This window comes from Mchenga conophoros, linkage group LG15, assembly GCF_057382185.1.
Source record: "Mchenga conophoros isolate Kocher_MC1m ecotype Shallow Benthic linkage group LG15, M_conophoros_male_GT1.1, whole genome shotgun sequence".
Classification (NCBI taxonomy): domain Eukaryota; kingdom Metazoa; phylum Chordata; class Actinopteri; order Cichliformes; family Cichlidae; genus Mchenga; species Mchenga conophoros.
The window spans coordinates 879,701-906,745 of NC_140540.1; the positions used below are offsets into that span (position 1 = coordinate 879,701).

Here is a 27,045-nt window from a genome sequence, read left to right on the forward strand (position 1 = left end):
CCTTAGATATGGAGCTTCTGGATAAATCTTATGATGATGCATATTTTTAGAGCCTCATCAGTTGGCTCGATGAAGATGAAATTGGTGTCGTAGGCAATACCTCCTGCGTCAGCGCGGGCCAACCGTTTGTGTGTATGGCTGGGGGTTTGTGCGTAACTGAATGGGGGAATCCACCCCTTTCTCTAGCTCTCTACGGTGATGCGAGTGGTGATATACAGGAGAAGGGAGGGAGGTGAGGGGGAACTGGAGGGCTGAGCCAGGAGGGAAGGGGTGTGCCATTATAAGAAGCCTCAGAGGAGGCATGCACTCAGTTGTTGAAACCCCGAGCCTAAGGATACGAGCTGAGCCACCCAAACTCTGCAGTAGCCACAGAAGGCAAAGACTGTGAGAAACATCTTCACACATCCAGGTAAGCAAGCGCTCGAATGTGACTTTATTTATGCGAGTCTACCTGTGTAGAGAGATTGTGTTGTTGGACTTCCTGGATTATTTAAAGGAGACAATAGTTAATTAGGAAAGGACTTGTTGTGTGTCCCATGCATTGTGCATTAATCCTGGGGGAATATTGTTGTTTAAGGCAACCACCGTCAGGATTCACCTCCTACATCTGCCTTTTCCTTTCTACTTTGTCTCTCTTTGGCTCTGTGGTTTTGATTTTGACTTAAGAGGTAATCCTGTAAATAATCCTCCTTCACCTGAAGCAATCTTTTCCATTACCCAGTTTGTGTCCCCACGGCTCTAAAGGTAGCACAGTTATCATCAGCAGTAAAGACACCACACCTGATTACTACTTAATTAACCAGAGAGAGAGAGAGAGTCCCAGATCGTGTGGAGAAAGCACTTAGTCACTCAGCAGCTTTTGGGCTGACGTGATTTTAACCTAACACAGCTAACAATGCAGAAGTGGTCAAATCAACACAGACGACTGAGATGGAGAAGAAATCAATAAACAATTTTTCCTGTTTTTTTTGTGTTTTTAAAAAAAAGAGAAAACAGCACCAGCAGGTTAGTTTGATCTGACTGAATAAAACATTAATATTAAGAAGCTGTTTTTCACTTTCAAACCGTGCTACAGAAAAACCTCCAGAAAATCCGCTGAAAGCGCGTGATAATGATGATTCTAATGATAATGGTAATGAATGTGCATAATCTTTGGCCATTATCAGTAAAGACGATCCTCGCAGAGACAGGAAGAAAATGGGTGGTTAATGTGCCATTCCCAGATAAATGTGTGCACACGAGGGGGATGTTTGAGGACAGATGGCTACAGGACAGAGGCGCTGTTTTAACTGTTTTAGAGGTATATCAGTGCCACTGAACTAATAGGTGGAATGACCCCCCCGTCTCAGTGTATTGGTGTTTAAAGATCATGCGTGAAAGTAATCCCATTTCTAAACCTGACTCCATGTTACTTTAGATCTGAAACAGGTTAAATCTATAACTCGTTTTATTGCCAAAGCATGTCACGATTTCATTTGCAATTTCTTTTATTTTTGTAAAGAAGCAAAAAAGAAAAAAGGATCTGCTGCCAGTGCGTTACGAGCATCCTGCCTGTAATCATCTGAAACTGCTTTTAGGATTTCTGCTGCCTACGCTAAAGATTGAACCGATTAAAGCGTTTACAGGCTTTTTAGAGCCTCTCTGTAAATATTCATTAAGATTTCTTGCTGTTTATTCATATATATGCATATTAATGGGGGTCTGTTTTGTAAAACAGCAGGTTTACGTGTTATCTGTTGCCCCCGCGCTGCTACACGTACAGCTATTTTGCAGTTCAACACTTCTTTTTTCTGTTTCCTCACTTGGATAAAGTAAGGAGCTTGTGTGGCCGTGCTAGATTGCTTTCCCTGGGTCCATGTCCAATGGATTCGCACAGGTGTCAACGCAGCTTAACAGCGACCAGATCAATGATGACACAATGTCAGCTGCATAACACTCTGCAGAATTTCAGCTGTACAGCCAGAGCCAGTGGGGAATTAATACTGCAGAACTGAGCGCATCATTAAGGGCGTAATGTCCCTTTTGTGTGAAAACCTTTCATTTTTCTCCAATATTCTTTGTGGATTCACACATTCGATGTTTTCAATGAATGTTTGAGGCACATTCTTTCATTTTGGGGTCGCATCAAACTAAATAACCTGTACAGGTTTGGGGAATGTCATGGGAGCGTCCAGGTTTCCCTCCGTCTCCCACACATCCAATCCCGGCCCCAGCCTCAGCCGATGTATGTGCACTACGCTCTGCTCTGCACTGGCGTAATATTCTTTCCAGGCTTTTAATGCACCTTGATCAGGGGTGTGATTTTTTTCCCCCACTGTGAAGGACATAAGCGACGCAGAGAGTGATTGCTGAAGAGATGTCACCCACGTGAGCGTTTAGCCCCAGGTACAAATCTATTTCCAATTAAAAGAAAGCTGCTTGAGCCACTGATGGAAACAGTAGCAATGATAAGCTCAGCTGATCTGATGGTGGGAAAGAAACCAGTAATGGATGTGAGGGGTGCAACGTTTCCCCACTTAATATTTGGGAGAATTTCAGTGAGACTGTTGTAGAGAGAGAACTGCACCTCCTCGATCGGTGTGCTCTGCAGTCTGCATTCGATAAGGTTTCCTAAAGAACAGAAGCAACGAGAGATAACATCGTGTTGTTTTCCAGCAGCAGGAGTTCTGATTCTTCCAGCAGATGTGAGGAAGCAGAGATTAAGACAAAGAGAATTTCAAAGATAAAACCAAATCTGGAGTGGCGTGTCATCACGCCGTTCCTCACAGGATCGAACCCTTCAAACCCTTACCCTGTGGGTGCAGCGTGGAGGAGTGGCGTCACACCCCCACCCACTCCCTCCTCAAGCTCTTGATATGTGACATCATCACAGTACAGCCATAGGTGTAAATTACAGGAGGTGGGGTCGTCTTCATCACTGTATTATTGCATACAGCGCTGGATTATCTTAAATGTGCATTAAGAGCACTTGTGTTATTAGTATTTATGATAAAACTAAGACTATAATGATTGTAGCACATGGGTGTGTGCATGTTTGTGTTTTCCATCAATCCTGATGAAACCTTACATAAACCTTGGTTAGGGCACCGTGAGCGCTCACATCCATGTGACAGACGTAAATATTTGATATAAATCTGATAATCGTCTAATCGGTGACTTTACAAATGTGGACGTTTGTTGAAGTTGAGTGTGTGCGTGCTACATTCGTTACACAACATATTGTAACAGTCGATGCAAATTTGTAATCTGAGTGTCTGATGATCAAATAACCAGCTACAAAAATGCTTAAAGTCTGGAAAATATGATGAGAACAATATGAGGATAACAGCGACAGTATGAATATTAAATCTGATTTTAATTTTAACATATTCTTCATTTTGCATATTTATATTGGTGACAATATGGTATCTAACAAATGTATTATGTAATCACAATCAGTGTTTTTCTGGCCAGTTTACCTGCATATAGATCCTGGCCTAACACCAAAGCAGCATGTAGGGCTTTGCTAGTAATAATAAAAATTGACAGAAATACTAAAAAATACACTAAAACAACAGAAATACAATCTCACCTTCATGAAAGCCTTTTTTGATTATAAACCAAACATGTATGAAGAGTTTTAAATGCCGGCGCCAGTAAACCTGACAGTTCTGCATGAAGTTACACAGCCCTGCGCTCACATGTTTGAGGTACCCGATAATAACTTCACTGATTAGACATAAACACTGTGCCCAGAATAACCATTATAGAGAGCACTGCTTACTGGACAATGAAAAGAAACCATCACAATACAACTTCACTAAAAACCCGAATGTGATTATGATGAGAAAGCGAGTTTTTACATGATGTTTTTGTGATGCTGTGTTTAATGTGAGCGTCCTGACACACACCTGTTGTCGCCTCCTCTCTCCTGTTGCCCTCCTCTTTGTCCATCTGCCTCCTTTCATAACACACTACTGTATCCTGCCAGTTATATCACTCCGGGATGATAAAAAATTGCTCGTGTAATAAAAGATTCAAGACCAACAGAGGGATTTTTTCCACAGCTGACATCGTTCATTCTGAATCAGTTTTAAACTTCTTGGGGAATTTCTCACGGCTCTTATCGGCCGGTTCTCACTTCCTGTCCTCTCACCCCTTCCTACAAATGTCCCTGCCTACTCTTGACCTCTTTACGTTCCCCGTAACCAGTCAATTTGTTTATCTGTGTCACAATAACATTTCTTAAATGGTGCAATGGGCCAGGTAATAGTTCCAATCCTGAAATCTGCTGCAGCCGTGGCAGAAAGTCCAAATCGGATTAACAGCATTCTCTCAGATTAGTCGTTTTAGGATCTGCCGGGGCACAACTGCAAGCGCAGCTCCTGCTGCTCCTGCAGGTCCTGCTGGTCTGAACGGTGCGCTGAGTCACCCACGGTTTATCTGTGGCCGCACAGGCTGGATTTCCACGGCTGATGATCCAGCAGCTGTGTGTGTGTCTGTGTGTGTGTAGGGAGCCATATGTGGTGTGTATTTCAGTGGTGTTGCACTGCACTCAGAAAAATAAAGGTGCCAACTGGAACCAAAAGTGGTTCTTTAGACTGATGCCATAGAAGAACCTTTTTTGGTGCCACAAAGAACCTTTCAAACAATGGTTCTTTGAAGAACCATTTCTTTCAGTGGTTCATTGAAGAACCTTTAAAGGTGCCACAAAGAACCATCAAGAAATGGTTCTTTGTGGCACCTTTAATGGTTCTTCAAAGAACTTTTTTAAAAAGGTCCTTCAAATGGTTCTTTAAAAGAACCATTTGAAGGACCTTTTTTGAGTGGTTCTTTAAAAAAAACATTTTAAATCTTTCAAAATAAAATGCATCATAAATTGAATTTGAGTAGGGCAAAATAAACACGAGCACAGCATAGACATATATTAATGGTTTATTGTCATTCTGTAGTTACAAAAAGGCATTTTAACCCTCAGCACAACATCACTACTAATACATGTCACATTAGTGATGAACAACTACTCAGATCATTTACCTAAGCTGTGCTTTGTCAAAACGAAGTGTGTGTTCATTACACTGACATTCTGTTCTGCAATTGTTATTTACTTGTATCTTATAATTTGACTTTACATACTGCTGGGTGGTTTGTAAAGTTTACAATAACTAGTATTATCATTATGCTATATTTTCAAAAATATATAATAATCTCAAAAGTAATGCCTTGGAGTAGAAAATAGTAATGCTTTATTAAAATTAAAACTAAAGTACAGTATTTGAATGTGTGTATTGTGTCTACTGTTTGTTAACTCACCATATTCATAATGGGTTTGCGGGGTTAGGTGTGTGTGTGTGTGTGTGGGGGGGGGGTTAGGGTCTTTAGGCTTTCCCCCCCACCCCTGCCACCAGTATATTTTTAAGCAAATATTTCTAACTTTTATTTGAATATTCAGTTTCCTACCATCTTCTCTTAAAGGGTAATTGCCAGGTATCCCGCCCTCTCCCTTCGCACACACATGCACACAAAGAAAACACACAGTATAATTCACAGCCTCGTTATAGTGAGTAAATATTTATGCCATTTACACCATCAAACTTAGATTGCTAAGGATGAAGAACCTTTTGTTCTTTAAAGAACCATTTGTAATAGCTGAAGAACCATCCACAAAATAAAAAGGTTCTTTGACGTATGATGGTTCTTTAAAGAACCATGAAGACATCTGAAGAACCATTTAAGAACCATAATTTTTCTGAGTGTGTGTGTCTGTGTGTGTGTAGGGAGCCATATGTGGTGTGTATTTCAGTGGTGTTGCACTGTGTGTGGCACTAACTGACTTTGTGATTTTGAAATTTGTTTTTGTGATTTTTAGACAGAACAACTATCGAGTGAAGTCACAGAATATTCTTTAACCATGAAGGTCAATAAGAATTTATTTTTACTAGCGTTGGAATTTTAAATGGGGACATGATTGATCATAATGCAGGGAAGGCTAACAGCCCTTTGCAGTAGTATTAACAGTGTTAAAATGGGGGAGTTATGTTCATATCCTCCTCCATCGTTTTATTCTTGGACTCTTCTAGAACAGGTGTTCATGATTCATATTTAAATATAATCCGTATTTACATTGTACTGGACCACAGTGAGTGCATCCACTGTCTAACACAAGCACTTGTAGCTTCTCTGACGCTCTCTTCTGATTGGCTGCCCCTCTCTGTGCGAGATGGCCAGATCCACTCATAACTAGAACTAGTATCAGAATCAGAATCAGAATCAGAATACTTTATTGATCCCTGGGGGAAATTATTTTTTGTTACAGTGCTCCATTTTAAACCAACATTAAGACAAGACAGACAATACGCTAACTAAGAATAGTACAATATATACATATATATACATACATACATAAGTCACTTATAAATAAATAAATAAATATTTGGAAAAGAAATAGTAGAGTGACCAAAACTAGACTAACTACTGACAGAAAAACCCTTAAAAAGGATATTTTAACTAAAGAATCTGAGATTAAATACAATTGTGGAGGGAATGTTTTCGTTTTTGACTCTTTCTGTCAGCACGAGCAGATTCACAATGAACATTAAAACCAAACGCTTTCTGTTGAAGATAAGAAGTAAACTGAAAGGAACAGCGGTGAAACTAAACTAATAGGCTGGAAAAAGCAATCTATGATAACTTTGCTCTCGAGGTTTTATCTACTGTTTCGTGTATAATCACATTAACACAACCAAGGTTCAGGACGCTTCGTGTTTTTGATCTAATCTGAAATACGGAAACACGTCCTGGAAGTACAGACTAGGAAAAGTGCAGCGAGTAGTTTGTAGTTATTAAACTCCAAAAACATGATGTCATATTGTAAGAGGAAGCTAATGAAGTTCAATTCAGCATTTGTATTTTTCAGGCACTTTTGTAAACACGGTTTATTTTTACAATCAGAAAAATGTCATTGAGGTGACAACAGTCTGTTTCCTGTCTCACTTGACCACAGAAACAAGTCCCACGTTCTCACAGTGGGACTTCACCATGCAGACGTGTGGCTTTCATGCGCTCAGGGGTTGAGATTTGCATTAATGCCTTCACCTTGCTACAAAGGAGGTGAGTGGCAGTCAGTTTGTTACCTTCAGACGAGAGACATTTAAAAGAGCCTCTCTTTCCAATCTGTGTATTTTCATTTAACAGATTTACTTTCTATCGAAGTCTTTACCCTCATGACTCTGGATCATCTAGAGCAGCTGAGATGCAACTTTTGGAAAAAAAATATGTTGTTGTTCGTGAGCACCGTGAAAGTTTAATTTGTCTTAGCTACAAATGAGTGTGTTTGTGTATTTCCATGAAGAATTCCTTTAAAAGATTGTTTTGTGTGCATTTGTTCACAGGCATCTAAAACGTGTATGAGAATAAGACTTGTGAATCAATATCTTTGTCTTTTCCACACAAAACCACACTGGACTATTATCTCAGATCAACACATTTCCCAGAAGTGACTGGAGAGCGTAAGGTCATAAAACAGTCATAAATCCCAGAATATGAAGAATAAATCTAACACCATTAATGGTCCGTGAGATTTAATAGGCAGAGAAGAAATTTTAATCATCTTCCCCCTTTTAAGTGATCGCATCTTCATGCAATCCATCTTTCATTGCTCCTGGCTCCAGGTTGATCTTAATGACCAGGAGTTAAGATCTCTAACCGGTGGAAAAGGCTGGAAACCTCTGCAATATCTCTGTAGAGATAACACATCAGCTAAAATTCATAAATGTGGGAAAGCAGAGACGTTGGGAGACGAGTGGAAGAAGAAGGAGGCAGCAAAAAGTGGGAAAGTACAGAAGATGCTAAAAAGGGAGAAAGAGGGAAGCTGAGAGCGAGGGACCTCTGGGTTATCTATGCATTAGCAGACTCCATTGTGCTCTTCAGCTTTATGCAGACACCTAATGGATGAGATGGAGTGAGTCAGAGCTTTGTCAGACGAGCATGGAGCTTTTCTTCACATTTGTGACACCGTGGATGCCCTCTCCACCTTTTATTAAAGCTGCTAATGCTAATTTACCCCATCGTTAGCTTTATTAATTCACTTCACTTTGCAACTTTGTACACAAACGTACAGGATGAATCCCCCTGTTCACTTGCTGGAAACACAAGAGGGCATTTTTTTCAGAGACCGTATAAAAAGTATTAGCATACTGAGTACGGCTGTGTTTTCATGTGGAGAATTAGCACATCCTAGTCTGAGGCAGTGGTTCTCAGCCAGGAAAGGCTGGACTGCCCACTCCAGCTTGGGAATAGTTTCTGCTCCCAAGTGGAGGAGCTCCAGTATGTTTGGTTCTCCCTCAAAAGTCAGAAACAGTAGAGCAGACAGGCTGGCACAGTGTCTGTGTGGATCTACGCTCCTACCCTCCACCCCATCCCTGCGTTGGTGTCGTACATCAGCACAATGGCGTCGGTCTAGAATCAACACTGCACCTGACCAAAGAGTTAGCTAAGGCTGTTTAAGGCAAGCCAACACGTGTACTATAATGTGAATAACAGCAAATGTAAATTGTTAACCTGGTTATTATACTGAATAAATTATAAGGCAAACACCTGAAATAGTGCATGTCCAAAGACATGCGCTTTGTAGGGATAGGTTAATTGATCTAAATTGCCCATGGGTGTGAATGTGAGTGCGGTTGGTTGTCTGTCCCTGTGTCTTAGCCCTGCGACAGACTGGCGACCTGACCAGGGTGTACCCCGCCTCTCGCCCTATGACAGCTGGGATAGGCTCCAGCACCCCCCGCAACCCTGAAAAGGATAAGCGGAAGCGGATGGATGGATGGATGGATGGGTGGATGGATGAATGGACTGATGGATGGATTGGTTGATGGATGGATGGATGGACTGGTGGATGGATGGATGGATGGATGGATGGATTGGTTGATGGATGGGTGGATGGATGGATGGATGGATGGATGGATTGATTGATGGATGGATGGATGGATGGATGGATTGATGGGTGGATGGATGGATGGATGGATGGGTGGATGGATGGATGGATTGATTGATTGATGGATGGGTGGATGGATGGGTGGATGGGTGGATGGATTGATGGATGGATGGATTGATTGATGGATTGATTGATGGGTGGATGGATGGATGGATTGATGGATGGATGGATGGATGGATGGGTGGATGGGTGGATGGATGGATGGATGGATGGATGGATTGATGGATGGGTGGAACACCTGAAATACTTTGCATGTGTTCTGGTGCATTCACACATAGCCAGTCTGACCGGATTCTCACAAAGTTCATGCATAAAATGGCTCTTAACTTGGAAAATAGTGTTGTCCATCCTTGTTGATGAAGTCTATGAATAAATAAAACTAAAGTCTGTCACTTCTTTTTTCCGTTATGTAAAACTAAATACACCTTTATGAGCTGTTTTTGAAGTAATACATTTCATAACAGCCTAAAATAAAAAAAGATCTGGGCTGAAACAACATTGAAAGGCACTTGTCTGCTCTTTGAAACAATTTGATTACCTTCCTTCAACAAAAAAGTAAAAAACAGATCACTCACCTGTTTCTGACCTCCACGCTGCCCTTAATGATTTTCATTACGTTTCTTTAAGGACAGTAAACTGGTAGAAAAATTACCGCAGATGTTTCTGATTGTTCATTTTCAGCTCTGACAAGAAATGTACTCAGATAACAAAAGCAAATGCATGAGAGCGGTGGCCCTTTTATGTTCTGATTGCTTCCTCTCTGATTCAAAGGGAAAAACATTTCTCTTGAGGACACGTAAGACTTTCAGGGTCTTAGTTAACTCTAATGGAAGCTCAGGACAATATATGTTTTGGAAAGAACTGGGTAAAAGCATTCATTTCAGCGAGATGGGAAGAATCATCTGAAAAGTACAGGGACATCAGGCCCCTTCGTTAAAGCCCATTTTCTTTTTGCTTTCATGTCAGCGTTCGTTAAGAATGCCAAGGTTTTTATATTTACGCACGATGAAGCCCTGTTTTCGAATACGACTCTCTCCCCGGCTCCAGCGGTGTCGGGAAAAGGCTGTGTAGGGGCCTAGCCTCCCCGTCAGCACTGTGCATATCCTCCCCCTGCACCCCGTTAACTGCCTTCTCTGGAAATGATATGAAATGTTGAGGATAACTAAAATAGTATTCAGAATTATAGGTGGCTAAACTGGATGATGGAGAAGCGAATCATTACAGAAAATCAGGCAGAGAAAGGAGGGTGGTGGTGTCACACTAATTGAGTTTGATGTGATTGAGATGTGGATAAGCTGAGACTCCTGTGGCTCTTGGGCACAGTGGCAGGTCCACACACACCGGGAATGCTTTAATGTCGACTGCTGCAGATTAATTCATGGTGTCTTTTTAGGCGGTCCACAGCTGTCCCAAAGAAATGCAAACATCATGTTTCCAGTAGCCATTTTAGTGGTTTAAAGGTGTTTTATTTTTGTGAGGTTCAATGTCAGGAAGTTCACAAAACAGTCAAGTACTAAAGGTTTTTATGTTTTTTGTGGGATTAAAGGTTATCCTGCAGGGATCACAAATGCCTGCACAAAATGATTTTACAATCTAGCTAATCGATGTCATATATTCTATCTGCTTATCTGGGTGCAGGTCCCCTTACAGGGCCGCCTCCCACAGCTGACTCCTTTCAGTGGGGAGGAATGGCAGCCCTACCCTCTACCCTGTTCTCGCTCACTTTGCTCATCACTCGACTTAACTGCTTTCAGCCTTCATCAGTTAAATGAAGATCCTCTACCCCCCACCGATCTTCAGTGAGCAGAGCTCCGTTAATAAGTAAATCCTGTATTAAATTTGCATTACTATTATTACTATTATTACTATTATTATTATTATTACTATTATTACTATTATTACTATTATTACAGGCTCGATCCTGAATGGTAATCTTCATTTGGACGCACAGTTGTTTGGTGATGTATTAACGTACGTTGTGATCTTAAGACAAACTGTATTGGTATTTAATATGGTGGCGAATCACAACAACAGTTCTCTCAAAGCCGTTTAACACATTGCTGCGTAGGCTTGTGTGCAAACGAGAGGGCGACACACATCTGAACTCACTGCTTAACTCTGTGTGCATTTCCACATGGCTGCACCGGATCTGCATTTGCTGAAATATTAACTCATTTTAGACACACAAATCGCATATGCATGAGCTCCCACCAGAAGCAAACGATATGAAAGTGACCACAGTACGGGAATGACACCATAAAAAACACTACGCTTTGAGGCATATACAACGTGTGTGTACTCCACCTAAAACCTGTTTAGAGATGCAAATAACGGCGCTGGACTTTTTGTTAATGAGATGAATTGCAGGGCATTAAGGGGTGCGCGAAGGGGGGGGAAGAGGTGTCCAGGTGATGCAGGAAACACCGACGGCAATCACGCCTGTGACTGGCCGATCCGTGCAAATCTTTACAGCCAGCTCACTGTTACATCTGCTACACAAATCTCGAGACCGCCCGGTCCATTAATTGTTAATATCCACAAAGTAATAGCAAAATGGCCAAAGCAGCAAGGAGTGGTGGTAATTTATCCCCATCAGAGCTTTTAGGAAGCCTGTTCACCACCAAGCAGGCGCAGGAAAACCCCCCATCAAATACTGATCTCAAATATTTCTGTACGACTTTAAATCAAAGCAAGTCACCGTGTGGGGAAGAAAGCATCTTTGTCATAGTTCAAAAATTCGTTTGGTGCGCCCGTTCGCCAACACGTGGGTTATTGCACGCCCCGAGCGGCGCAGCGGCGTTCGTTACATCAACTTTTCAGAACCCCTCATGTGAAGGAAGCTCAAACATTTTCTGTTCAGGCTGTAAATGTGTTTGTCAATGAGTCGAAGTGCGGCTCTGACTGCAAACAGCTTCTTCACAAAATGTCTTTTCAAGGCTTTTTGAGTCAGTTTGAAACGTCCTGACTCAAACGAGTGACGCCGCAGCGTCGGGGTTGACCTTATGTAACCCTGTCCTGACACGGTGCAAACACTGGGACTGCTCTACATAGATTGCATATCTGCATGTAATGCTGCGCTGCTCGACCTCACAGATATTCAGGCCCCAGCTAAAAATTATAATGTTTTTAATGAGCCTTTGAATGTGTGGCGGTCCATTATCTAAAACATTTCACTACAACTATTATTAATGATGTGAACAAAACTCCTTCTAACAGTATTCACATGAACACGCTGTTTGAATATAATTAATGTGTGAAAGGTGGATCTTTGTGATTCTGACGCCTGTCGAAGGCCGACGCCATCACATTTTCCTGGTTTACTTGTTTGTAAGAGCTGCTTACAGGAGAGCCTAACTATCTGAAATGGGCTTAGTCAGCAGGCGACCAAGTGATCTTTGCAAAGCAAACAAACAGCTACCCTAATGACTTCCCATAAAACCATTTCTACTTGTGTAAATGGGCTGGAGTCACACATGACTGCTTTCAGATGCTGCTGACTACGAGTGGAAATGTAACAAAGTGGAAACGCTAATATTGTCCTCCGACTCCCACAAAGCTGGTACGCTGTTTAAAATGTAAATAAAAAGAGAAAGCGGTGATTCCCACTCTATTCACACGAGAACACAGAAAACATATCTAACGGGAAAAATCGATCATTTTAAGAAAAATATTGGCTCATTTTGTTGATTTTGTTGAACGCGTCTGAACACAGTTGGTAGACTTTTCCTCTTCTTTTAGTTTGTAAATGGGAACCGAGGAGACCCACCGGGGAGAGGAACATCGTCCCAGTCTTCTGTGACTCTGGCTGCTCTGCAGGTCTGCCACCTTCCCCAAACTTCCACGACCCCCTAAGTAATCGTGCACGTGCAAACAGCTAGTAAAGACTTAAAGACTGAGACCAGCAGCGCATCTAATAGCACGAGAAAACGGCTGAACGTCCTTAATATCCTCCTTCCCTTCTGCTGATTCACATACGTGACTGTGTGGTTCTGTGCTCCCCTTCAGTTTCATACACCTGTAAGGTTTTTAGCTCTGCCAAGCAGGTTATGTTTTTGGTTGCATACGTGTCCTTCTCTCTGTAAACGTAATAGCGTGAGAGGTTGAATCCTGGTAACATTTTGTCGAGGTGTACAATCCAAACTTTGCTCGCATCTTAAGACCTTATACGTCCACACTAATGCGCATCGTTTTCTCTCCGTTTTGGCCTCCTGTCCACACCGAGACACATTTTCCTCAAGGAAAAACGCAGTGTTTTGAAAACGCTCTCGAAAACGAATACGTTTCAAAACGGTGCTGTCGCGTCGCAGTGTGGACAGCGAAAACGCAGTTTCTAAAACGATGACGCGTGTTAGTCATGTGATGCAGTCATGTGACCAATTACTGACAGCCCTATTAAAGATTAACATCAGTCTGCACGTGCTTCATAGAGCTTTTCTTCAAACTCTCACTCGCTTTTGCAACTTTGTGCTTTTGTGTTACTCGCAGCAACAACTCCAGCTCATTGTGAGTCCATTTAAAAACTCGCTGCTTTTCCTCCACATTTCAACGAAAGTGAATAAGCCGCAGACAGAAATGAGGCAGGCCGAATCTTCTTGCGTTTCACGCATGCGCAGGACTGGTACGTAAGTGTTTTCAGATGTTTCAATGTGGACGCACAAGTCTGTGAAAACGACTGAAACGTGGACGCGGAGCGTTTTCAGACAAAAACGCAGTTTTCTAATCTATCCGGGCCGGTGTGCACGTAGCCTGAGTTGACCTTAAAGATTTACTGGTGGGAAATCTGACAAATTTACAAACTGTGATTCTTACAAGTGTGGTGTGTATCGTCGATATATAGCAAGTACTTCATTATTAGTATTTCTTATTTGACCTCTGACCTCTCCTTTAAGGTCAACAGATTGAGCAGCTCCAGCAATAAAGCTGTTAATATGTGAAAAACAGAGAACATGTTTCCTAAACGTTTATAGTTACACGAGCATGAGGGCCTTGGGTGCCGGCTTTAAGCCTGCAGACAGAGTGTGGAATATTTCTATCAAGCAGCAGCAATCTATGCTGCTCTGTTTTTCTCTTTGTTATTGCTGTTATTGGCTGATTCGGTGGTGCGTGGCAGAATAAATGGGGGTCAGACAGGTAGAGCCCACACCAGATGATGGGGTCTATCTCACCGGTTATTCTTCCTCAGCCTGCGCACGCGTCCTGTCACACATTTCTTCACTGCTAGCATATTTTTTGCCTCAACATTGACTCTAATGCCCATTTTATCATCGTCCAATCACTGTTGTGTGCGGATTTCTTGCTGCCTCAGGAAATGACCTGTGTTGTAGTTTCAAGCTAATCTGTGGAGGCACATATGGGCTCTTACTAATCTCCAGCCTGCGGTGTATGATTTCGATCTGCGATCCAACCCTCCAGCCTGCACAGGATGATTCCTGTCCACTGGAAATTGCCCATTTTATCATTTATTGCCTCAGGTTGTGCTCTCTCTCTCTCCACCCACACTGTCCATTTCCTGTTATTTGATGAACACTCTCCCACCACCAACGCTTCGACTGGCCGGCCAAATCCACCAAATTATCCCTGCGAGTTGGAATTCATGCAGTATTCCTGTCAGTCTGTCCGCTCTCTCTCCCTGCAGGCTGGACCCAGATCCCACAGCTTTTACCTCCCAGATCCTCCAGCTGCTGACTCCTTGTTTTGAACTCTTCTGTTTGCTGGGCTCCTCTTTGTCGCTGCCTGTCTGGGTGCGCTGAGCGATGAAGATCCCTCTGTGGTGCCTGGTGGTCCTGCTGGCATGTCTCTTCACCCCTGGATGCAGTGACTGTCAGGGGCAATGTATGGCCTGTGGACTGCTCCTGCAGCAACAGCAGCTGGAACAAACCTTCAACACCATGGTGAGCACATGTGTGTATCATTGTAATTCTGTGTGAATGCATGTCAACACCGCGGCGCATGTGTGCAGCTGCAGCGAGCCATCAGCACCCTGATGGGGCCATGATGGTGATCCAGTGAGTTATTGATTAGAGTGTCTTTGTAACGCATCGTGTACAGTTCGATGGTCCTGTGTGTGCTTTGTTTGCTCTGTAATGTAACTACTTATGTTGTATTTTTGCGTTGTCTGGTTGTCATTGTGCATAAGCTTTCTCTGTGTGCTGTCAACCATTTACATTGTTGTGTTTTCACCTCAAAAACAGCAAGAATATTTATTTTTTCACAAGAATTAAGGTATGAAGCATATTTCAATCAGTCACCAAAACATCCATCCAAAATATTTCATGCAGAGCAGAATTGTGGTGGCAGCAATAATTAAGAATAGTAGAAATCCAGATTTCATGTCACAAAGGGACATTGAAAGCGCTTTATAAATAAAGTTATTATTATTATTATTAGTCAACAGACTAAAGAACAGCTTCTTCCCGGGCTGTCAGAACTCTTAATGCAAGCTAAGAGTGTGTAAAGACTTCCCCAACACATCCACCCTGACACTGCTGTGGATCATCTATATGCAATATCTCAGTCTTTCCATGTTCTGTGCAATTATTTTGGTCCCAGTCTGTTTCAATGTTTCCTCCACATACACCATGTATATAGTTCCACTCACATATGTATACATATACACTGTTTTTTATTTTATTCTATTTATTTAATTATTTATTTATTTTCCGCCTTCGTTGTATATTGGTTTCTCTTCTTCTTACTTTAGCACCTTTGTGGTCCAGCTACCCAATTTCGCTGTGCAAGAAACTGCACAATGACAATAAACAGCTCTAAGTCTTCTAGAAGTGTGCGTTTGCAGGATTTTTACCAGCTCATGCAGAGTCTCGATGAATGACACCATGTTCCACTTTGTACAGTGCTGACACTGGAGCTGCTTCTGCTGATTACTTTATTACCTGCACAGGTGACGGGAAGAAGCAAGCAGGCTGAAACTGCGGGAAAGGACGTGCAGGGAGCAGGGCGGTTATGCAGTGGTTATCACTGTGACAGGGTTCTAGGTTGGAGCCTCGTGTGGCTCGGTCATTTTTCTGTTGCCTCATTGCTCAGAATCAAACCCAGGCATGTCAGACTAACTGGTGAAGTGTGGACGTGTGGCTCAGTGACTCCTCGTCCCTCTGTGCCTGTCCCGAGTGAACCTGTCTGTGTTGTCTGGGTAGATGAACATCAGGGGATAACTGAAGTTTCTGCAAATCATGATGTGGGGACATATCTGACAACCAGCCAAGCTCACATTCACACTTATGACCAGTTTAGAACTGAAGTATCTGAATTTCCAAACGCTCCTTCCAGTTCTCATCTACACATGTTCCCCCCAGCTGTTCGTTCTTGTTTTCGTGCCCCACCCTCCCTCCCACTTTTATTTAGTACATGGTAGACTTGTAGTCAAGACCGCCTAAACTGAGACCAAGTCGAGACAAAAAAGTTTTTAAACTGCAGCCAGATGCTGTTTTGTTTACGGGTGTCGGGCATATCTATGTGTTTTTGCGATGCACTCGCACAGCCCTCCTCACCGCTGTCCACTGTCTCACTCACTGAGAGGACAGACACACACTGCACTTGACTGTCATGTCTCTCACCCTCTCTGTTTTTCACATAATGATACTATGTGAAAAAAAATGAGGATAAATTAAGTGAGGAGCCGGCTCTCGCTTAATGGGAGTCGACTCTTCAGAGTCGCTGCAAAGCACTCTCCAAGCACGGCTCTTGGAGCTGATGCCTTTGCACATGACGCATTATCAAACGTTACGTTGTGTGTCATGGATACTAGTGGTGCAACGGCTCAAAAATCTCACGGTTCAGATCGGATCACGGTTTTAAGTCACGGATCGGATCAATTTTCGGATCAGCAAAAATAGAAAAAAAAGACAAAAATTTGACTCGCCGTTTATTTATTTAAGTATTTTTTGCCTATTAAAAAACAACTGAAGACTCATTCCACTCACTTATATAAAAACAAATTAAGGTGCAATATGGACATTATGGACCAAGCTGGGCATCCCCTGCACATGGCCATAAACAACCAGAGGAGTCTGTTCAGTGACAGGTTGCTTCTCCCAAAGTCAAGGACCAGCAGACTTAAAAAGTCCCACACGCCATCAAACTGTTTAACTGCTCGCTGGAGGGGGGGAAACAAGGGGGGAACAAGTAGCTGTAGTGCCTTTTCCCTGTGCAATAGTTTTTGCTAATATCCAACGGTGTAATAGACTCACAATACTTGAAATGTGCTGTTCCCTTGTATTCTTATTCCTGTTTATTCTATTTATCCCTTTTGTATTCTCTGTATTTATAAATGTGTATATTTGGTATATTTCTGCTCACATTCTGCAACTTCTGTCGGTGCTGTGCTACTGGAAACTGAATTTCCCGGAGGAACCCACCTGAGGGATGAATAAAGTTTCATCTAATCTAATGTAATCTACAGGGCAGTGCAGGGCTTTGTATCTACCACTCCGCTGTGATATAACGAGCGGTCACGGTCACGTGGCTTTCCGTTGACCTGGAGCTCCACCCATTTGTAGTTAGAGCAACAGAAGATGGTTGGAACAGTTCAGCCATAACTTTAAAGTTCTCCTGCTCATACATGCTTGGAACGATCTTGTCACTGAAGTGGACGCGCAACGAGACATCATAGCGTGGCTCAAGCACGTTCATCGTAGTTTAAACCGCTTGTTTTGCACAGCAGAATACGGCCTCCCGTCTGCAGCTAAACACCCCAGCAGCTTCTGTAATAGCTTTGCCCGGTCGGGCTGGGCAGCAAAGGGCTGCTTAAATACCGCAAACTCCTCTGCTCCTCCACTTGAACCGCTAGCGCTGGCCATAACTATCGCTGGACAGACTGACCACGCCACCATACGCGTACTTTTCTTTTTCTTTTTCGAATCTTCGGATCGCGTGCGTACCGAACCGTGGAGTGGGATCGGTTCGGATTTCGGATCAACCGTAATCCGCTGCACCACTAATGGATACCGTTGACTCCAGAGGCGGAGCCAGACATTTTATACACCCGGGGCTTAGCCGTAAAGGGTAGTATGCATGTGGGATGGGGGGGGGGGGGGGTAGGCTGTTTTGAGTTTTGTTCAAAAAAGAATCTCTTCATGTAGGAAAAAATATGTCACATATGCAGGACACCTTAAACTAACTTTTTAATTAAGCAGCGAGACAGAACAAAGTCAGGGCTGTATCAAGACACGAGGACTAAACCCCAATTCAACCAGACCCAGAACTGATCCAGAACAACAGTTCAAAATCAGGACTACTGAGGACTTAACCAAGACAGAACCAGAATCAGAACTAGATGATAGCAGCACTAAAAACCATCATAGACCTGCACTACACTTATTTTTTAATTCTACCAAAGTACAATAATTATTTAGCCTTGTTGTGCAAACAAGCTGCAAAACTTAATAAATATAGAATTTGAAAAGTAACAAACGGTATCTAAAACGTTACACTAGGCACTGGATACATGTTCTGATGAGTTTGGGCAAACAACATGTGACTAACAGGTGTGTCACCTGCTCTTGTTCCCTCCCTGTTCTGTCCTCCTCTCTCTCTCCCTCTCTGTTCCTCTTGTTTTGCATAGAAATATACTGAACAACATACAAAGTATAATATATAAAATAACATCTACCTTTTTTCTTTGAAAGAAGCTCCTTATGTCCATTGTTGTGTTCATCAGTACATAACTCAAACCGATTCTGTGCTTTATTTAGCCGTGGAGGGAAACAACTGAAAATATGAAATAAACACACATGTGAGCTGAGACTCTCTAAAGAAACAGCATTGTTGTTGTTCGGCTTTTCATTTCGCCATTTGTTGATTCACTCGAAGAGCAAGTAAAGTAATATGGGTCAAGTGATCAGTTTGACATCAATCTTTTGTGATTCACCGTCATATTTACATTATTTGTACAGTACGAATGATTTGCTTCGGAACTTGGTCGAACTTCAGCTCTTCTCTGTCTGCGCTTCTCCAACAGCAAACTCGCAGGCAGCAGCTTCTCCCCCCTCGCTCACATGCTGTGCTCCGTCGCCTAGTGCCTGAGCTCGGATCATACCAAAATTAGGGGGGATACTCGGTGTATAAATGCTCAATCAACACTCTTTTATTCCATACAATTCAACACTTTATGAGCATAAACCATCTGGATGGGGAGACATGCATGCAGAGGGACACAGCAAATCTCAAACTGGTGGAGGGTTACTCAAACTCTTATAGCCTCTAGTGGCCCCCACCTAATCATAAAAACCTAAACATTCACATTCTTTCTAACTCCTAGTGAGCCTGACTTATGGCCTTGGCTCCCTATTTTGTCTGCCTTCAACAACAGTGGGGGTGAAGCTCCCGTGGAATGTGCTCTGTCTCCTCTACTATCAGAAAAAGTCCTGACTCTCTGAAAACAGTATTTCTTATAACTCAGCTAACCCTAATAACTGTAACAGTTATCACCTTTCTCTAATTCAGGAGAATACTACAAACTAAAACTACATAATAATTTCACAATCTTTAATTAGGGGTATAACATAGCATAAGATAATATTATAATCCCACAATAGATAGACAGACAGACAGACAGACAGACAGCACTCTTTATGCTGGAAGTGCTTATCATCTCCTGTGTGGACAGGTGTCAGAGCAGAGTGCCAATATTCTTTCTGTGCCAATGCACAAATGGCAATTAGTGTTATAATGGGTGGTTAGTGCCAAACAAAATATCAACACACACACACACTTGGGTCATAAGAGCCAGACTTAGACTAACATAACATCCTAAAACCTGAAAAAAATACTTCCTATTATTTTTCTCTCATAGCGTTGGGTTAAAACTAAAGAAAGCCACGCAATGCACAGTGACGGTGACATGATGGAGACACTTTTATGCAGAAGGGATTAGTGTTGCTTCTCTGTGAGTACCTACAGCACCTGTGCAGTTCTTTGTGACCATCAGGAAATCCCGGCCTCTACAGTGGGAGGATGTGATCGTTCTCCGAACTGAACCCAAAATTTCCACGCGGCACAGAATCTCATTCCAAGCAGTCTGAGAAAAATCAGTGGGTAAAAATAGTCGGTGGGTGTCCACGAATAGCTGTAGGACGGCTAATTTAGCTGATAATGATGCAGAGGAAAGACAGCTGGGACCTTTTTGGAAGTTGTAATAGACTGCCTCTCAGTATCATCAGCCTGGGCCTACATCGCTGACTGACACATTTGATCAGCACCTCATTGTGTTTGCCGCCATCCCATTGAGCCACAGATGGAATCCACGGAGCAATTCCATTGTCTCCCACTCCAGACTGAGAGTGTGTGCGTGAGGCCGCCGCTGTTTGCTATAATGTCAGGACCCATTAATTTATTTGTGCACACACCTACACGCCCGTACCCACACACACAGATTCTACCACCACATTCATTACTTACTGTCATTTTTTTAAATGCCAGCTTTTGTTTACATATGTGCTAATTACCTGTGATGTGGCTCTTAGTCACGGAGTTTCCTGCCTGCTCTCGTTTGTAGTTCAGCTGTGTGAAGGTGAGAGTGTAACCAGGGTTACTTTGTCTGTGTTTGTCATTAGCTGCCAGACTTTCGTCCAGTTAAAATCATTACTCTGTCTCATTGCTCGACAGAAGTGTGGGCGTTGCTTCCCTTATGCGTATTTGCAAACAGCCACAGCTGGTTCCTGACGCACCTTTGATTGTTGCACAGAGATGTTGTGAGGCCTGGGGGCCTCATGCTGAACATTGTAGAGATCTGCCACACTCCCTGTTAGAACTGGACCATTAGCTAAGTTAGCTACTGTATGCTATCAGCCTACGTTTAAGTGTTTTTACACAAAACAGTCAGAACAAGGTGAACAGCTCTGCTCTTGGTCCCAGCAGTGGTTTGTATGCTACACTGCACAGCTGTTCTGACTTTGCTGCACAGCATGTGGTGTCCCAGGTGGTTAGCTCTCCAGCCAAGCTGGGTCCAATGGCTTTACTGGTGGAAACTCAAGAAACAAATTATCATCTTGAATCTTTATATATATATATATATTTTATACTTTTTCAACATGTTCAAAATAAAGATTCAATCAATCAATCAATCAATCATCAATAGTGCTGCTTTTTCATACAGGAATATTACATTTCACTTAAGAATGTCTCACACACACATCTCTCTCTCTATCCTTCAAGCTCGGGTCCTCTACCAGAGGCCTGGGAGCTTGAGGGTCCTGCGCAGTATCTTAGCTGTTCCCAGGACTGCGCTCTTCTGGACAGAGATCTCCGATGTTGTTCCCGGGATCTGCTGGAGCCACTCGCCTAGCTTGGGAGTCACCGCACCTAGTGCTCCGATTACCACGGGGACCACCGTCACCTTCACCCTATATATTATATTATATTATATTATATAACTACCATAAATCACAAATACTCAGAATTACAATACAATCACATGTAAAGAAAACCATGCAGTAAATAAAGGTGCAGGCTGGGACCTTCCCGTATTCCTCACATTTCCTTGCTGGAGAATCAGGATTTTTTTTAAATTGCAGTGAATTTCTCCTCTGGGGCTGACAGATCGTGTAGTCCTTCTCTTTCATCGGTTTTCTCTCTTTTTTCATATCAACTTTGATGATATGATATATTGATATACTATTGATAGCGATAACCTTCGCTAATCGTCACCCTGATGGAAACGTTTTGGAAAGGTTTACATTGGTTCGATTTCTTCAGCGGGACTTTGTTACCTGAACATCTTCCCTGAAGAACTGGATCTGTGCACTACATCACACAGCAGGCAAAGTGTGACTTCTTTGGCTCTCCGTCACGTACACCATTATCAGTCACTCCTCACAGGAACAACTCTTTTGATAAGATGTTTGCAGATGGCTTGTGAGCACAAGAGGGCTCATAACATGGCCTTTGGCATCAAGGTGGGCCTTAAACTCTGATCTGTCCACCCCAAGATTAGGTAGCAAAGTAGGAGCTTTTCTGCTGCTTCTCTGATCAGTTCAAAGAATTTAGTACATCAAAATCTCAACACTGTATTTAAGAGCCAGCCCTGACCCACCTCCTCTGTGAGAATTAAGCCTTTGAAGCGAGCTCCTCTTGGAGAATTTCCTCAACCGTTTTATCCTCTTGTCCTCACGAGTATATAAATCGTGGACTGTGTGCATGCACGCACTTCCTCAGCTCATAAACTCCTTTAGATTGCTCCATTGATCCGCTGCGGAGAATCCCCTGGTGCGCTCATTTCATTTACGATGGATAATTAATTTCTGTTGATAGATTCACAGCAGAACTCCCTCTTCTCTGCTTCCTTTGATGTGAGCAGGTTTCTGATAACAATGCAATTTATCTCGTTTGAGCGAGATTTGACGAGTAAATGGGATTTGCTTCTTACCTCAAACTGAAATCAGCAAGCTTGGGAGTTTGGGAAAGGGTGAAAGAGAAGAATACAGTGACCTACTGTCAGCCATATATGGATGCAAAATATAGGTGATAAATATATTTGGATTTACTAAACAAGAAAAGCCGTTGTTGCATCAAAAAAGCTTTAAATGCACTTCAAATGTTCTTCATTGGTCCTTGAAGTCAGACTATCAAGCGTCACGACTATGACAGGAAAGTCATTAAGACGAGGTGGAAATCAGCGCTGACAAACTTCGCTCTATACAGAAAAGTTCAGTTCCAAATCTTTAGGAGCGGAAACAACGTCTTGAAGCTGAAGAGTCATTCGGAAATAAATAGTTGTCAGCAAAAGACATAATTTACCTGCTGTCCTTCAAACAGCCTCGCACTTTTCTCCAATTTTGTGCTGTCAATCATTTTGCAATAGTCGATGTCACATTTGTCAAATTATGGATGTGTCACATTCGCAGATCATATATGCTGAACACAGCAGGAACCAGGCCCATTAACTTCTGTGACACCCGAGTCATCAAGGTTAAAAGGAGGCTAGTTCAGCTGACGCCTGCACTAAAACTAATATAGTAATGCCATAAAATCATGGCCATACAATTATTTTGTGTTTGGCTGTTTGACTAGAAGAAAAGCTATTTGATTAAAATGACTGGCTAGCTTATACATTTTGTTTTCTTTTTGGCTATAAACTCAGTGCATATTTTCACAGCTCGAGGACTCGGGAAGCAGTCATTAGTCTCATCAGACTTTTTCATATGAGAAATAGTTGAATTCACTCGATGTAATATAAACAGTTCAGCTTCTAGTCAAAAAAACACACAATTATTACCTGACTCTCGTTTATGGGCCACATCATTTTCTGTCTCATGAATCTAACTTTGTGCCACAAAAGGCAGCTTTTTCCCCGTGAACATGTTCATACATGTACCGTGTGTCATATTCAAAGGCAGCATAATGGGTGGATGTAGCCACTCCTCATTTTGAAGCTTCAGCATTAGCGGTGTAGGCAGCGCAGGGTTTGTCTTTTAGAGCCAGAAGTGACCTTAAAATGTTTGGAGAGTTATTCATCAGCTAACGTTAGTTAGCTTGGATAGCTAGCTGAATTAATAAAATGCACCGAGAAACATGCTAGTGCTAATTAGTGCTAAGTAACAGACTCAGCAAACCATTGTTTTAGTTTGATGTTCTGTTAGAAATGCTCCAAAAGGAACCAACAGCAAAGAGAGACAGTGAAGAGCTCTGGTGTAATGACTGTCACCGCTCTACTTAACGTAGCTTCAACAACTCTTCTTGGCATCGCTCATCAAGTGTTTTCCTTCTGGAGCTCTATTTTTACGCTTCTTCTGCATTCCTCAGCCATCCTCTCAGTTTCCGAGATAAACTAATTTTTCTCCCTCGTTAGGCTCCAGCTTCACATAAAACTCACTGAGCCTTTTCCTTTGCCACCTCTGTCTTTGTCGCACGTCTAGCCTCAGAGGACTAGCCCACTTCTTCTCTGCTTACCTCTTCCTTTGAATTCTTCCCCGCACTTCCTCAGTCAACCACCAGGTTCACCTCCCCTTCTCGTCCAGAATCATGCTGCAGGCTGCCATCCAATGCACCCCAGCTACCGCACCCCTTACACCACCTTGCAGTTTATCTCTTTCAGACTGCACCTTTGTGCGCCTTCCTCTCTTATTCAAAACCGTCTTCTTCTTGAAATATGTGGTCACCACAGCCATTTACATCCTTTTTGCAAAAGCTGTCCTTCTGCATTTCTCTAAAGAAGTACAAAGCGCACCGTCTCACCCCAGGAAACCTTACAATCCTTCTTTGTAGGATTCTTTGCTCGTAGCTTTAAGCTTGAATAAATATAATGATCCAAATTACCACTACTCCTAACAACTAGCAACTATAACAGCAGTGCTAGCTAAAACTCTTTAAATATCAGGTCAGAAATATCACACTGCTATGTTTGCTAAGCAGCGCTCGAATGTAGGAAATGTGAGGAAACAACCAGTAAGAGATCAATGGGAACACGCACATGTTCAGACAGACAGACAGTTTATGTGTGTTAGACTTGAAATAAGAGCGTCTGCTCTCTGCTCCGTTATTTGTCCTTTCCATGATTTATGTTCTAAGGAAAGAAAATTTGTGATTGTAGAAAACGGAGATACTTCAGGCCTTGTCAGCACCGTTACGTTCGACCGTCACGTTGCTCTGGTGTGTGGACTAAACACCTGCAATTATTTGCCAGCCCAATATTCTCAGCATCCTCACTGTCACCTTCTTTCTTAAGCCTGATTAGCGCTTGAATGACTGCAAGTAATTAGGGAACTTCAAAGTCTCTGGGATCTTTGTTGTGTTTTCATCAGTTAAACGTCAAAAAGACCCCTTCGGATCGCCTCACCACGTCACTGTTTCTCTTCCCTCTGCAGGTGTGTTTGTTGGAATGCGAGGGTCGCATCTCCTCTTCGCTGACGTGGGACGTATGCAAACGCGCTGTGAAGCTATCGCTCCATCCTACACTTTCTGAAGGAGGCGCTCTCTTCAAGAGAACGGGAGAGGAGCTGGAGCTGACCTCTCTCGACCTGAACTCTGACAGTGAACTGGTGCAGTCGACAGCTGCGGAGCGTTTCCAGGAGGGGGATCGGGATGAGACACCCTTCGAGCAGCGCAGCGTCCAGTATGACTCATCGCTGCTGGGATCCTCTGAGGAGGGGGAGGGCCTGCAGAGTCTGGATCTCAGTCTGACGGATGAAGAGCAGAAGCCCAGAGAGGAGAGGAACGTGGAAAGCGATGGCCAGCTAGAGGCCGGTGAAGGTGAGAGTTCAGAGGGCATCGCCTTATCCAAACGCTTTGGCGGCTTTCAGAGGGGGCGCCACGCATACAGGAAGCTGCTGGGCTCATCGATGAGGCCGCTACAGAAGCGCTACGGCGGGTTCATAGGCGTCCGGAAATCTGCCCGCAAATGGAACAGTCAGAAACGGGTCAACCAGCTGCTGAGGCAGTACCTGGGCATGAGGAGCAACCGCAGCGGCAGATTCAACCCCATCCCCATGAGCCGCCTGTGGCGGCAACACAAACTGTAACGCTTCCGGGGCGCCGCCTCTGCTTACCTCAACCTGTCAACCATTTTTTTCCCACAGCAGCTCACTCCAGTTTGAACTGTGACGTCATCAGAAGAACAGACTCCGCCATCTTGCCCCGCCTCACTTTGTGTCTCCAAGTAACAAAGAATGTTTTGACCGTGATGTCCTTCCTATTAACCACATTTACATGCCATTCTGTGAAATAAAAGAATTCGAGAAGTGCAATTGAATATATTTTTGTGTGTCGGTATAATAAAAAGTGGCCAAATGAGACTGGAGAACTGGTTTAATTGAAGAGTTTGAAAATGATGTGGAAAGCACTTTGATGCATGTTTGGCTGGAACATGAAGGCAGCACTTTGTTTTCCTCACAGTCCAGCCGAGTATTCCTAGATTTAGGAATACTCGAGTATTCCTAGATTTAGGAATACTCGGCTGCTACACAGCTGCTAACTGCTCAGCTTCCCAGTTAGAGCAGACACAAGATCAGATGATTTTATATATCAGACGGTGAAACTGCTGAAGCACCAACTATTAATTAATGATATAAAATCTAATTCCCTGCTTAGAAACCTAATTAAGTAAACACAATGAGATAAATTGGTTTTCTGGACTCTGGCTTTATTAACACTGACAGTAAAAAGTATTTTTCAATTGTAATCTGTTATTTCTGCAATAAGGTGGAAGTTTTTATTGCAAACTGTTCCCGTCATGAGTTTCTCTGAGAAATGATCATCAGCTCTGCTGTCAGTGGAACAATACTGCCCTCTAGTGTCCGGGGAACGATCACGCTGGCCTTGGATGCTGGCTTTGGCTCGGATGTGGAAGTCTACGGACGAGCCCTTTTCCCAGGAGTTAGACTGAAAGTACAAATTAACATAAAACGGCGAGCTAACAGAATAAATTCATAAAACATTAAAAAACAAATAAATAGTAAACATTTTTGAGTAAAGGAGGACGGTAGTGTCCAGTAATAATAATTAATAACAACAATAATTCTTTCCTTTTTGGTTTCACTTGTGAGAATCAAGTCTGAGAATAGAAGATGAGATATTCTGTATATTTTGATTTGAGGCAAATTTGAGATGAGCTACATGAAAGTTATTCGTCTCGGGAGTCTGTGCATCACATCCTCCGGTTATAAAGAGGCGGAGGATCAGAACTGTGGTTCATGGCTCTGGATTTCAAATGTTAACCCAGCTCACCCACTAGCAATTCCAGCTTTAATTGTGAAAATGAGGCAGCAGACCTCAGGAGTAAAGCAAACAAAGAAACAAGAGTCCTCCTCCTGCTTTCAAACACTTCTCCACCCGGAGGCGTTTTCCTCCTCACGGCCGTTTAAAGCGCAGGAAGATGTAAACTGCCAGGGATCGTTGGGCATCTACTGCACGGTGAGACAGGAGAGGAGGTCCAAGGAAACGACTCATGGCATCCACTTAATGCAGAGAGGATGAACTGTGCACGTCAGCTGTTTGGGAGGAAGTGTTTGTTGTTTCAGCCGTGATTTTGCATATTCATAGATTTTCCCGACGGTGCTGATCGTTTCTGCAGTGTGTGGCTGATTGCAGAGAAGTTGCAGGTGTGCATGTGCATTTCTCAAAGA

General features: G+C 42.9%; 1 protein-coding gene across 4 annotated transcripts; it reads left to right on the forward strand.

Moving 5' to 3' along the window:
• The first annotated feature begins 320 nt into the window (after positions 1-320).
• pnocb (prepronociceptin b) lies at positions 321-25,749 on the forward strand. Of its 4 annotated transcripts, XM_085246965.1 has the most exons (4): positions 338-409; positions 6,983-7,089; positions 14,610-14,865; positions 24,790-25,749. In XM_085246965.1, exons 3-4 carry the CDS (start codon positions 14,728-14,730, stop codon positions 25,441-25,443), a joined length of 792 nt encoding a protein of 263 aa, XP_085103091.1. In that variant the 5' UTR covers positions 338-409; positions 6,983-7,089; positions 14,610-14,727; the 3' UTR covers positions 25,444-25,749. The 4 variants fall into 4 exon arrangements, with proteins under 4 accessions (XP_085103089.1, XP_085103091.1, XP_085103090.1 ...); XM_085246963.1 differs by lacking the exon at positions 6,983-7,089 and having other exon boundaries at positions 321-409; XM_085246964.1 differs by lacking the exons at positions 338-409; positions 6,983-7,089 and adding an exon at positions 13,428-13,592.
• Positions 25,750-27,045: the final 1,296 nt, after the last annotated feature.

What these genes read in the sequence shown, in the direction of transcription:
- pnocb (XM_085246963.1), top strand. Translation starts at nt 14,728, where the DNA reads ATGAAGATCCCTCTGTGGTGCCTGGTGGTCCTGCTGGCATGTCTCTTC. An exon ending in AACAAACCTTCAACACCATG is followed by an intron (nt 14,866 to 24,789) that starts GTGAGCACATGT and finishes TTCCCTCTGCAG; the next exon opens with GTGTGTTTGTTGGAATGCGA.